Source organism: Chiloscyllium plagiosum, unplaced genomic scaffold (assembly GCF_037043375.1).
Source record: "Chiloscyllium plagiosum isolate Xiang-an unplaced genomic scaffold, Cpla_swu_hap1 HiC_scaffold_28, whole genome shotgun sequence".
In the NCBI taxonomy this organism is placed as follows: Eukaryota; Metazoa; Chordata; class Chondrichthyes; order Orectolobiformes; family Hemiscylliidae; genus Chiloscyllium; species Chiloscyllium plagiosum.
In genome coordinates, this window is record NW_028270166.1 from 31,682,019 (window position 1) to 31,694,358 (window position 12,340).

At 42.0% G+C, this 12,340-nt stretch overlaps 1 protein-coding gene across 3 annotated transcripts in view; it reads right to left on the minus strand.

Moving 5' to 3' along the window:
- Nucleotides 1-12,340, minus strand: part of timm44 (translocase of inner mitochondrial membrane 44 homolog (yeast)) — an 85,688-nt gene that overhangs the window by 52,349 nt on the left and 20,999 nt on the right. For all 3 annotated transcript variants that reach the window (XR_015751847.1, XM_087976094.1, XM_043721044.2), the window contains exons 6-8: nt 5,656-5,792; nt 371-456; nt 161-253 (exon numbers count right to left, since the gene is read on the minus strand). Coding sequence is in view for 2 of the 3 variants with exons in the window: in XM_087976094.1 (XP_087832220.1) it covers nt 161-253; nt 371-456; nt 5,656-5,792 (316 nt within the window). In the remaining variant the exon portion in view is untranslated. The remainder of the gene's footprint in view (nt 1-160; nt 254-370; nt 457-5,655; nt 5,793-12,340) is intronic.

The window sequence follows — 12,340 nt, forward strand, 5'->3', positions numbered from 1 at the left end:
ACTTATTTTCACCTTGTATCCTGCTGTTCTGAAGTGAAGCTGCGACTTTGGTGTAGTCTGCTTTATCATATTCTGATGTGACATTTAACTGAAACATTTTAATAATACATTCCTTCTGCTCCAAACTCCACAATGAAAGAGCACCCATTTTTTTATTTACCTATCAAATCAGTGACTTTGTCTGTTATGGCTCTCGATGCCCTAATAAATGTGTTGTCACTTTCATCGTATTTCATCTTCATTTCAAAGAACCCTGCAAAGGAAAATTAGAGTAAGTGACATTTATTTTGCCATCTAAAACAGAGACAAATTGATCAGGTGAATTGTCAGGCATTGTATATTTTGTGTTCTGATGACAATGAGTGCTTACTGTTAAAGACAACATTATTGTCCTTGAATTCCTTCCACTGCTGGTACCATTTTGAATCTTTATGGAGAACCATCCCCATAGCTTCTCTGTAAGAGAACAATTGAGATTGTAAATGTCAAGTCTGAGCATGGCCAACGGTTGAACATAAGCTATATCATTGATTGTAGGAGTTGATTTTTACCGAAGTGATGAATTCTTTGCAATTTCTCATCAATAGCTCCACCTATGGTTTAGTTTGGAAAAATCAGTGTGAAATGCACCATACAGACCCTTTGTTCAAGGTCACAATTAATATCCTCTATAGTTGCATTTACATCCATCTTCAAATTCATACCTCTCTGCAGCCTTTTGACACCAGATCATATTATTTTCCTTCAACAATTTTTATTGGTTGCTATGTGCACAGCAATCTTCCATTCATATCTTTTCCACAATGCCCTCCTCCAATGCCTTCCCCATCTAAACCCAATTGATCAACACGGTTATACACCCAGCACTTTAGCTTGGTTTTATTTATTTGTTATGCATATGATCCTCAGAGATTATCCAGAAACAGATTGCATATGTAAAAGGTGAGAGAAAGTGAGGGCTGCAGAAGCTGGAGATCAGAGCTGAAAATGTGTTGCTGGAAAAGTACAGTAGGTCAGGCAGCATCCATGGAACAGGATAATCGACGTTTCGGGCATAAGCCCTTCTTTAGGAAGGGCTTATATAAAAGGTGGACATCCATCTTTATCTTCCCAGTTCCTTCTGTGTTTTTAACCTTCTATTCAATTTCCTGTTTGACACTAAGATGAACCCAAATTTTTTAGCAATTTTAAAAGCTAAAGGGAAATATTTCCTTGTGGCTCCAGTCACAATTGATTTTCATCTTGATTAACTTCCTTGTCTGCCATCTTCAAAATCTAGTGTTTTTGAACCCTGTTGTTTGATCTTGAGCTAGGTTTCATTGGATAATTCTTGGATAATTGGGGCTCTTTTTGGGGTAGGTGGGACCTCTACAAGCAGGATGGTCTTCATCTGAACCACAGGGATACCAATATCCTGGCGGGGAAATTCGCTAAGGCTATTGGGGTGGGTTTAAACTAATCCAGCAGGGGGATGGGAACCAAAATTGTAGTTCGAGTATAGAAAAGGTTGAGAGTAGGGAGGTCCAAAATCAAGTTTCAGGGACGCAAGATGGCACTGGCAAGCAAGAGGTTGGTTTGAAGTCTATCTACTTCAACACCAGGAGCATCCAGAATAAGGTGGGTGAACTTGCAGCATGGGTTGGTACCTGGGACTTTGATGTTGTGGCCATTTCAGAGACATGGTTAGAGCAGGGACAGGAATGGTTGTTGCAGGTTCCAGGATTTAGATGCTTCAGTAAGAACAGAGAAGATGGTAAAAGAGGGGGAGGTGTGGCATTGTTGGTCAAGGACAGCATTACAGATACAGAAAGGATGTTTGGGGACTCGTCAACTGAGGTAGTATGGGCTGAAGTTAGAACAGGAAAGGAGAGGTCACCCTGTTGGGAGTTTTCTATAGGCCTCCGAATAGTTCCAGAGATGTAGAGGAAAGGATAGCAAAGATGATTCTCGATAGGAGTGAGAGAGACATGGTAGTTGTCATGGGGGATTCAACTTTCCAAATATTGACTGGGAACACTATAGTACGAGTACTATAGACGGGTTAGTTTTTGTCCAGTGTGTGCAGGAGGGCTTCCTGACACAGTATGTAGACAGGCCAACAAGGGGCAAAGCCACATTAGATTTGGTACTGGGTAACGAGCCCGGCCAGGTGTTAGACTTGAAAGTAGGTGAGCACTTTGGTGATAGCGATCACAATTCTGTTATGTTTACTTTAGTGATAGAAAGGGAAAGGTGCATACCACTGGGCAAGAGTTACAGCTGGGGGAAAGGCAATTACGATGCGATTAGGCAAGATTTAGGAAGCATAGGATGGGGAAGGAAACAGCAGGGATAGGCACATTAGAAATGTGGAGCTTATTCAAGGAAAAGCTACTGTGTGTCCTAGATAAGTATGTACCTGTCAGGCAGGGAGGAAGCTGTAGAGCGCGGGAGACGTGGTTTAAGAAGGAAGTGGAATCTCTGGTCAAGAGGAAGGCGGCGGCTTATGTCTGGATGAGATGTGAAGGCTCAGTTAGGGAGCATGCGGGTTACAAGGTAGCCAGGAAAGACCTAAAGAGAGACCTCAGAAGAGCCAGAAGGAGACATGAGAAGTTGTTGGCGGATAGGATCAGAGTAAACCCTAAGGCTTTTTATAGGCATTTAAGGAATAAAAGAATAACAAGAGTAAGATTAGGGCTAATCAAGGATAGTAGTGGAAGTTGTGTGTGGAGTCAGGAGATAGGGGAAGCACTAAATGGATATTTTTCGACAGTATTCGCTCTAGAAAACAACAATGTTGTCAAGGAGAATACTGAGATACAGGCTACTAGACTAGGTGTGATTGAGGTCCACAAGGAAGAGGTATTAGAAATCCTGCAGAGTGTGAAAATAGATAAGTCCCCTGGGCCGGATGGGATTTATCCTAGGATCCTCTGGGAAGCCAGGGAGGAGATTGCCGAGCCTTTGGCATTGATCTTTAAATCGTCATTGTCTACAGGAATAGTGCCAGAAGACTAGAGGATAGCAAATGTGGTTCCCCGGTTCAAGAAGGGGAGTAGAGACAATCCTGGTAATTATAGACCAGTGAGCCTTACTTCAGTTGTTGGTAAAGTGTTGGAAAAGGTTATAATAGATAGGATTTATAATCATCTAAAAAATAATTTGATTAGGGATAGTCAGCACGGTTTTGTGAAGGGTAGGTCGCGCCTCACAAACCTTATTGAGTTCTTTGAGAAGGTGACCAAACAGGTAGATGAGAGTAAACTGGTTGATGTGGTGTATATGGATTTCAGCAAAGCGTTCGATAAGGTTCCCCACAGTAGGCTATTATACAAAATGCGAAGGAATGGGATTGTGGGAGATATTGCAGTTTGGCTTGCTGAAAAAAGACAGAAGGTGTGGTTGATGGAAAATGTTCATCCTGGAGTCCAGTTACCAGTGATGTATCACAAGGATCGGTGTTGGGTCCACTGCTGTTCGTCATTTTTATAAACAACCTGGATGAGGGCGTAGCAGGGTGGGTTAGTAAATCTGCAGATGACACTAAGGTCGGTGGAGTTGTGGATAGTGACGAAGGATGTTGTAGGTTACAGAAAAACATAGATAAGCTGCAGAACTGGGCTGAGAGATGGCAAATGGAGTTAAATGCGGACAAGTGTGAGGTGATTCATTTTGGTTGGAGTAACCGGAATGCAAAGTACTGGTAAGATTCTTGGTAGTGTAGATGAGCAGAGAGATCTTGGTGTCCAGGTACACAGATCCTTGAAAGATGCCACCCAGGTTGACAGGGTTGTTAAGAAGACATACAGTGTTTTAGTTTTTATTAATAGAGGGATCGAGTTCCAGAACCATGAGGGTATGCTACAGCTGTACAAAACTCTGGTATGGCCACACTTGGAGTATTGTGTACAGGTCTGGTCACCACATTATGAGGAGGATGTGGAAGCTTTGGAAAGGGTGCAGAGGAGATTTACTAGGATGTTGCCTGGTATGGAGGGAAGGTCTTACGAGGAAAGGCTGAGGGACTTGAGGCTGTTTTTGTTAGAGAGAAGGTTGAGAGGTGACTTAATAGAGACATGTAAGATAATCAGAGGGTTAGACAGGATGGACAGGGAGAGCTTTTTTCCAAGGATGGTGACGGCAAGCACGACGGGGCACAACTTTAAATTGAGGGGTGATAGATATAGGACAGATGTCAGAGGTAGTTTCTTTACTCAGAGAGTAGTAAGGTTATGGAATGCTTTGCCTGCAATGGGAGTAGATTCGCCAACTTTAAGTACATTTAAGTCGTCATTGGACAAGCATATGGACGTACATGGAATAGTGTAGGTTAGATGGCTTCAGATTGGTGTGACAGGTCGGCGCAACATCATGGGCTGAAGGGCCTATACTATGCTGTAATGTTCTATGTTCATGCACTGATTTGTCATCTTCTTCCATATTGCAATATCAGCTGCCTGTGATCCAAGCTCTTTCCATAAACCCCAAAACTCTAGTCTGTCTCTTCATGACTTTGAGGGTTGACTTCTGTTGCCTGACCTGTCTAACCATTTTCCATCTTGTACAATTTGAAACTGATCATAGAATCTGACATAATGGTAGGAAGCCATTCAGTCCACCATGTCAGTAAGAGTTAGCCAATCAGTCCCACTCCCCTATTATCTATAATGCTGAAAACTTGATCTTCAAAAATTTACTCAATTCTCTTTCAAAAGTTACTGCTGAGTCCTCCATGATCCTTTCATTTTATTGAATGGTGCAGAGGTCCCAAGAGCCAAAAGACCTACAACTGTTCCCATGTTTCTTAAAAAAAAACTCCTACCACCCGATGCAAAATTTTCAGAAAATGATACCCCATCTCCCTCTTGGTTTTTATGCTCTTGCATCGCTTTTATATGTGGACTATTCAGCTTTTATTGCCTCTTCTGTTTGAAAATGTACTAAGTACAATGCTTCACATTTTCTGCAGAAAGTATAATTTTCCATGTGCCTGGATATTTCAAGTACGACCTCCTGATGTCTGCTATGTTCCTCACTGTTTACAATTACTGTTTTACAAATCATGTCACTCTCTCAACTACCAAGCTTCTGTCAGAATGATCTTCTTTTTCACTTTTCTTCAACTACTCTTTCAGTCTTGTCCTCTATTCTGCCTGTTTCATGCTGAGTCCATTTTCTGCTCCTCAAAATTGAGGTTATACAGCTTGCACAAAGCATTCTATATAAATGTTTGGTGCTGTTTGTGCGTTTGTTGAATGACAGCAGACTGGGTTCAGCTGTTACAACCTCTCTGCCTACTGACCTGCTGAAAAGCCACAATCTAAGTTCACAAATGAAGAATGATCACCTGCATAAGTAACCAGAGAAGGCCAGTAGCCTGGAGAAAATCAACACTTTAAGACAAGGGAGGAAAACAAATTAAAACAAAGAACCGAGGATGCTGGAGATCTGAAACAAACCAACAGAAACTGGAGAAACTCAGAAGTACTGGTAGCACCTGTGGAGGGAAAATAGAGTTAATATTTTGAATCCAGTGACCCTTCTTCAGAACTGGACTTGAAACATTAATTTATTTTCTCTCCACAGCTGCTGCCAGATCTGCTCAGTCTCTTCAGCAACATATTACTTTGTCCGAGTGAAATAAATTGTCTGCTTAAATACCGAAATATTACATACTCATTTGGTTCAAATACTTTTTCCTGTGTTTTATCATGTGAAAAGTCAGTTCGCTTCCTCAGTGATGACGGTGACCGGTACGTTCCACTCCGGCCGAGAACACTTTCATCTAGCTCTTTCTTTACGGATTCAACACTCTGAAGAAAGCAAAGCAGTAAAGTTGATATCATTCAGTTAGCCAAATTAAAAGCTAACAATGCTGTACTTATTACATTATACATTATATTACTCCAGTTTAACATGAAAACTGCACCTTAAACAGAACTGCACATCAACTGAATGATGAAGTACTTTTCTTTTTTTAAAAAAATTGCATTTGTTACAATGCAGGCAGGAAAACTGCCAGATTGTCATGTTGCATTAGCACAGTGGTTGGCATTGCTGCATCATAGCACCAAAGACCTGGGTTCACTTCCACCATCGGTTGGCTGGCTGCGAGATTTTGCATATTCTGCATGTCTGTGTGGGTTTCCTCTGGGTGCTCTGGTCTCCTCCTGCAGTCCAAAGATGTGCAGGGTAGCTGGACTGGCCATGATAAATTGCCCATAGTGTCCAGGGATGCATATCGATGTATTTAGGGTGGGAAATACAGGGTTACAGGGAAAGGCTGGGAGGGGACAGGTCTGGGGGAGATGCTCTTTGGAGAGTTGGAGTGGACTCAATGGGCCAAATGGTTGGCTTCCACAGTGTGGGGATTCTATAATTCTAAGAATATTTTACCAAATGGTCTGAAACACTGTTCGACTGTATTTTCATGTGTGAGGTATGTAAAAATACAGGTTGTCTTGCTAAATTGTGCATTTTATTAACATTAATTCATTAAAACATGATTAAAGAATCAGGGACACTGTTTCTAAAGCGCACACTTTTAAAATGTGCACTGGCTGTAATGCAATTACATTGCTGCACTTGTTTCTCAAGTGCAATTTTTCTGAAACACAAGGTTGCACAAGAACATACCCATTGCATTATAAAATAATTACCTGTATTCATCAGACTGGACTGATATTCTTTGTTCTTTTGCCTACCACAGGACATGCCCAGGATTGCCGATTTCCACCCTTGTGACTCAATACATACATTTCACAAATACAGTGAGCACAGACCCTTCATTCATCCAGCAACTAAGTCCGATTTTAGTAACCGTCAGATACAAAGTGAGCTTCCTGCAGACTTCATCTGGAGTTATTCTTTTCAACATCATTTCCTGTTTGCTGAAGAAGCTACACAAACTTGATTCAACACAAACACTTGACAACTCAATTCCACATGCACATGGCTCTTGTCCATACGATGTGCTTGACTTTGAAAAATGATCTATCGGAAGTCTAGCGTAGGTCTCAAGCAGGACAACAATCGTCATTACCTCAAGGACTACAGTCAATAAAAAAGCCCTCTATCTTCTCAGGACAGCTAGGAATGAACAATATCCGGAACTCTGGTTGCATTGCTCAAATCTCCCAGGAAACGAGTAACAAAATGTTTCTCCGGCAGAGACTTTGGAGGTAGCGGTATAAGCATATGGCCCACTGATGTATTTGTGTGAATTCTAAAGAGCCCAGCACACAGTTCAGGCAAATGCCTAAATGGTGCACTTAGTAGGGCCACATTATATGAGGTGCTATCTTTGGAATGACAAACCCTCTCAACCGAACTTAAAAGATGTATGACACTACTGAATGGAGAGCAAGGAAATTTCCCCTGGGGTCCTGGACAATATTTACCCTTCTACTCATATCAAAAAACAGATGATCTCATTATTATTGCACTGTTGTTTGAGAGACCTTAGAGTCAGACAGTCATAGATGTACAGCATGGAAACAGACCCTTCAGTCCAACTTGTTCATGCTGACCAGATATCCCAACCCAATCTAGTCTCACCTGCCAGCACCTGGCCCATATCCCTCCAAACCCCTCTTATTCATATACCCATCCAGATGCCTTTTAAATGTTGCAATTGTACCAGCCTCCACCACATCCTCTGGCAGCTCATTCCATACATGTACCACACTCTGCATGAAAAGGTTGCCCCTTAGGTCTCTTATATTTTTTCCCTCTCACCCTAAACCTATGTCCTCTAGTTCTGGGACTCCCCAACTCCAGGGAAAAGACTTTGTCTATTTATCCTATCCATGCCCCTCATAATTTTGTAAACTTCTATAAGGTAACCCCTCAGTCTCCGACGCTCCAGGGAAAACAGCCCTAGCCTATTCAATCTCTCCCTGTAGCTCAAATCCTCCAATCCTGGCAACATCCTTGTAAACCTTTTCTGAACCCTTTCAAGTTTCAAAACATCTTTCCAATAGGAAAGAGACCAGAACTGTACGCACTATTCCAACAGTGGCCTAACCAATGTTCTGTACAGCCGCAACATGACTCCCAACTCCTGCACTCAACACTCTGACCAATAAAGGAAAGCATACCAAACGCCTTTTTCACTATCCTATCTACCTGCGACTCCACTTTCAAGGAGCTATGAAGCTGAACTCCATGGTCTCTTTGTTCAGCAACACTCCCTCTGACCTTACCATTAAGTGTATAAGTCCTGCTAAGAGTTGCTTACCCAAAATGCAGTACCTCACATTTATCTAAATTAAACTCCATCTGCCACTTCTCAGCCCATTGGCCCATCTGATCAAGATCCCGTTGTAATCTGAGATAACCTTCTTCTTGCTCCATTTCAATTAGTTTCTGAAGTTCACAACATTGCAGTGATTACACTCAAAAAATACTGAATTAGTTATGAAGTGCTTTGAGACATCCTTAAGTTATGAAAGGTGCTGTGTAAATTAAATTTCTTTTATTCCTGATCCGCTGATACATTGGTTACATATGCTAAATATCTTATTCAGAACTACAGTACTGCTGTAATTGGTCATGACCCCACAGATTGGAAAATCTACATGTACCTTGGACACCTGTCCCTGATCACTATCAATTGACTCCTCTAACATATGGATCATTACATGGAGCAAACCTCTGCCATGGCTATGGTGGGAGAGGCAGTGGGTTATTTCTTTCCAGACAAAGATTATTTTAGGAAGATTTTTCTCCTCAATTAGAGGCTCAGTGGTGGCTGGTCAGGCTTACCCACGATCAGCACAACTGTTACAGTTGAAGACGTAATAAATGTTGATGGTCCTCCTTTTCTCTTTCATGCTGGCTCTTTGCTCATCGTACAAGAATTAATTGCACTCCAATTTAGCATCGTCAAGTATCAGAATTTATGTCTGAACTTCCTACTGGCAATGATCAATGTGAAACGCAGAGGGATTCATTTCAGGGAATCTTTGCAATGCTTGCTTGGAACCCCTTTTCCATTCGCCAGTGACCCATCCTCTATACATCACACCCGACAGGTGTGGGGGTGTGTGTGAACAAGGGTGACCGAGAATGATCCAACTGTAGTTATGACTGCATGATTTTTCTCCTTTCTTCTGATACAGCAACATTACTATGACCCGGTGGAATCCTGCCCTGCTCCCATCAGGCCATGAAAAAGGGAGCCTGGCACATAGGGCTCAGGTATGTAGATAGCAGGGACGACACGCTTCGACGCTTTGAATGGAATTTTATTGACTCCAAGAGTTGGGCTCTCATTCAGTTCTTCTTTGGCAGCTGTTTGCTACAGCTGATAGGAGTATCATGCACTGTTCACTCAGGGTTGGTGTGTTTCAAAGTGGTGAGAGTGGGGTGTTGTAAAAGCATAGCAGTTCAGGCAGCATCCCAGGAGCAGGACAATTGACGTTTTGGGCAAAAGCCCTTCATCAGGAATTGTTTCAAAGTGTTCCAACTGATGATTATGGACGGACCTCTTGTCAATGTGCAATTTCTTACCATCAGCACTCCTCAGAGGGTTTTGTGTTTGGTATATTGGTTATAGACAGATTGTAATTCTTCACAAAAGCATATATTACCAGCAGTGTACAGTGAGTCTTTTCCACAGGTACAATTACAGGTCTGTTCTTGGACTTTGAGTGGAGAAGCTGATCCAGAAGAAGTCAGATCCACAATGCTTCCAGTCCCACGTTTACCCAATTGTTTCTCATTGAGACTCCATTTTAGGGCTTGAAAAGAACACAGGTCCCAAACACCATTTTGGGAAACTATGATCTAGTATTCAGATGTCCTGTAAGTCTATCAAATGCCAATGTTGAGAGCAGGATTGCAGCCACGTGGTCTTGAAGTGATCCTTTTGTTGAAAGATGCTATTGGTTAATGGATAGCTGCCTTTTTTTTAAAACAGACTTCCAAGAGTTTCCACTGCAGTTTCCAACTCCATAGTTTCTGAGTACTCCCTTCTATGCCTGATTGTCATGGCCAACTCTGGAGTTGGAATCATCACAGGTGACAGTTTGATCTTTGGGAGGGGCATTCTGGAGGAGTTCATGAAGATCAACGTTGATGTATCTTCAACAACTGGATCAGTGTTCAGGGTTGGAATATAAATGTTGATGAAACTTCCAAACTTTTGGAGAGGCACAAGGGCATAATCTGGAATAGCCCAATAGGCAGATTTGAACATTCAATGGCCACAGTTTTCTTGGCCATGAAGCTAAAGCCAAGGATGCATTTCTTTTAGTTTGAAGTCTACCTGATCAGTACAGGAGGCAACCAGGCTGCTTTGCTGAGAAGCAGACCTCACTCAGGGCCGCTTTATCGATGTCTACTCTGGCTGACTCATGAGCTACCCTAGGTTTAATGATATTGGGAGCAATGGTCATGACTAGAATTGTGAATTGTTCTCAAGTTCCAGCAAAGTAAGTTCCAGAATGTTTTTTTCTTTTGCCACCTTTTGAATCAAGGCTATAAGCTCGCATTATATTTCTGTCAGTTTGGCCTTATTAAAAGATTTAATCAAGGTGATGAGAAGCACTGTTTAGGCCATCTGTTTTAGGCACCTCTCCAATTCAGGAGCCAGCATTGTTGTCCTTCAGAAAGGTTGCTTGGTCTCTCTGGATGCTACTAGGTGATGATGATGTCATCATCAAAATGAACAAAATCCTGAGCCAACTGCATGCCTGATGGTACTGTGGCTGCCAGTGACAACTTACACTTCCACTATTTGTGGCCTCTTCCCATCGCTACAGGACTTGGTTCTTGAGCTTCAGTTGGCATGGATTAATTTTTTTTCCTTCTTGTCTGTGTGGTAAATCATTAACATGAAGCGCAGTGCACTGACTGACCCCACCATTTAAGTCTACAAATCAACTGCCGTGACCCAGCAAATTAGGCCAACAGCAAGGTCTTCAAGCCATTGACTTGAATTCTGCATTAACTTCTCCAATGGCATTACCACCTAAGGTTCAAAGGGCCCTTCCTTCCCTTGCTATTTTATGCAAACTTGGCAAATAACAAAAAAAAAACATTCTCCACACAACATGGTGTAATTTGGAATCATTCTGCGCTGAAAATGTGTTGCTGGAAAAGCGCAGCAGGTCAGGCAGCATCCAAGGAACAGGAGAATCGACGTTTCGGGCATAAGCCCTTCTTCAGGAATGCTGCCTGACCTGCTGTGCTTTTCCAGCAACACATTTTCAGCTCTGATCTCCAGCATCTGCAGTCCTCGCTTTCTCCTCAATCATTCTGCACTGGCCATTTTCTTTGTCAAGGCAGGCAAGCACCCACATCATGATTTTTAGTTCTTAATTTATTTCTGGCCATCAGTTTTTTTTTAAATGTATTCTTTCGTGGCATGTTGGCAACACCAGAAAGGCAAATATTTATCACCCATCACTAATCTGAATTGCTTGTTCAGCAGTTTAAGAGTGAACCTTATTGCTGTGGATCTGGAGGAACAAAACCATCAGACTACATGAGATGCATTTTTTCGTAAGTAAAAGACATTACCAAGCTATCAGATTTTTTATGATAATCAGTAATAGCTTTATGGTCATCATAGGAGCAGTTTTTTAACTCCAGATTTATCAATTCAAATCTCACTATCTACCGTGATTGGTTCTGAGACATGAAATGGTATGGTGCTTGGAGCCAGCAACAAGAGTTAAGTGTATTTGGGCGTCAATTATACTAGCCCATTGTAAAAGTAGGATGCAAGTGAACATGATTGCTCAGTGGAATAACAACAAGGACCCTGAACTGTGCAGTGGTAACACCTTCAGGGTCTGGAAACAGGTTTGCGAGGAGGAAAAGTGGGGAAGAAAGAAAAACAAAAAATCTTTATGGTTAAACAACCAACAGTTGGAGTGAACACTGCAACTATTACTAATAGCATTAATAACACCATAAATATTCAACCAGAAGGGCTTTTCTCTTTCATCAACATGTTGAACAGATCCTACCAGGATAAACCTCACTTACAGGCAAGGAAATAGACACTTCAGTCCAACCATTCCATGCTAACCACATATCCTAAACTGATCTAGTCCCATTTGCCCATACTTGGTCCAGATCTATCGAATCCCTGTACCCATCCAGATGCCTTTTAAATGATGTAGTTACACCAACCTCTACCACTTCCTCTGGCAGCTCATTCCATACAGACTAAACCTGTGCTTGAAAACGTTGACCCTCAGGTCTCTTCTATGTCTCTTCCTCTCTCACCTTCAACTTATGCACTCTAGTTTCAGACTTCCCTACCTAGGAAAAAGACCTTGGCTATTCATCCTATCCATGCCCCTCATGATTTTATAAACCTCTACGCATATGACGCTCCAGGGAAAAT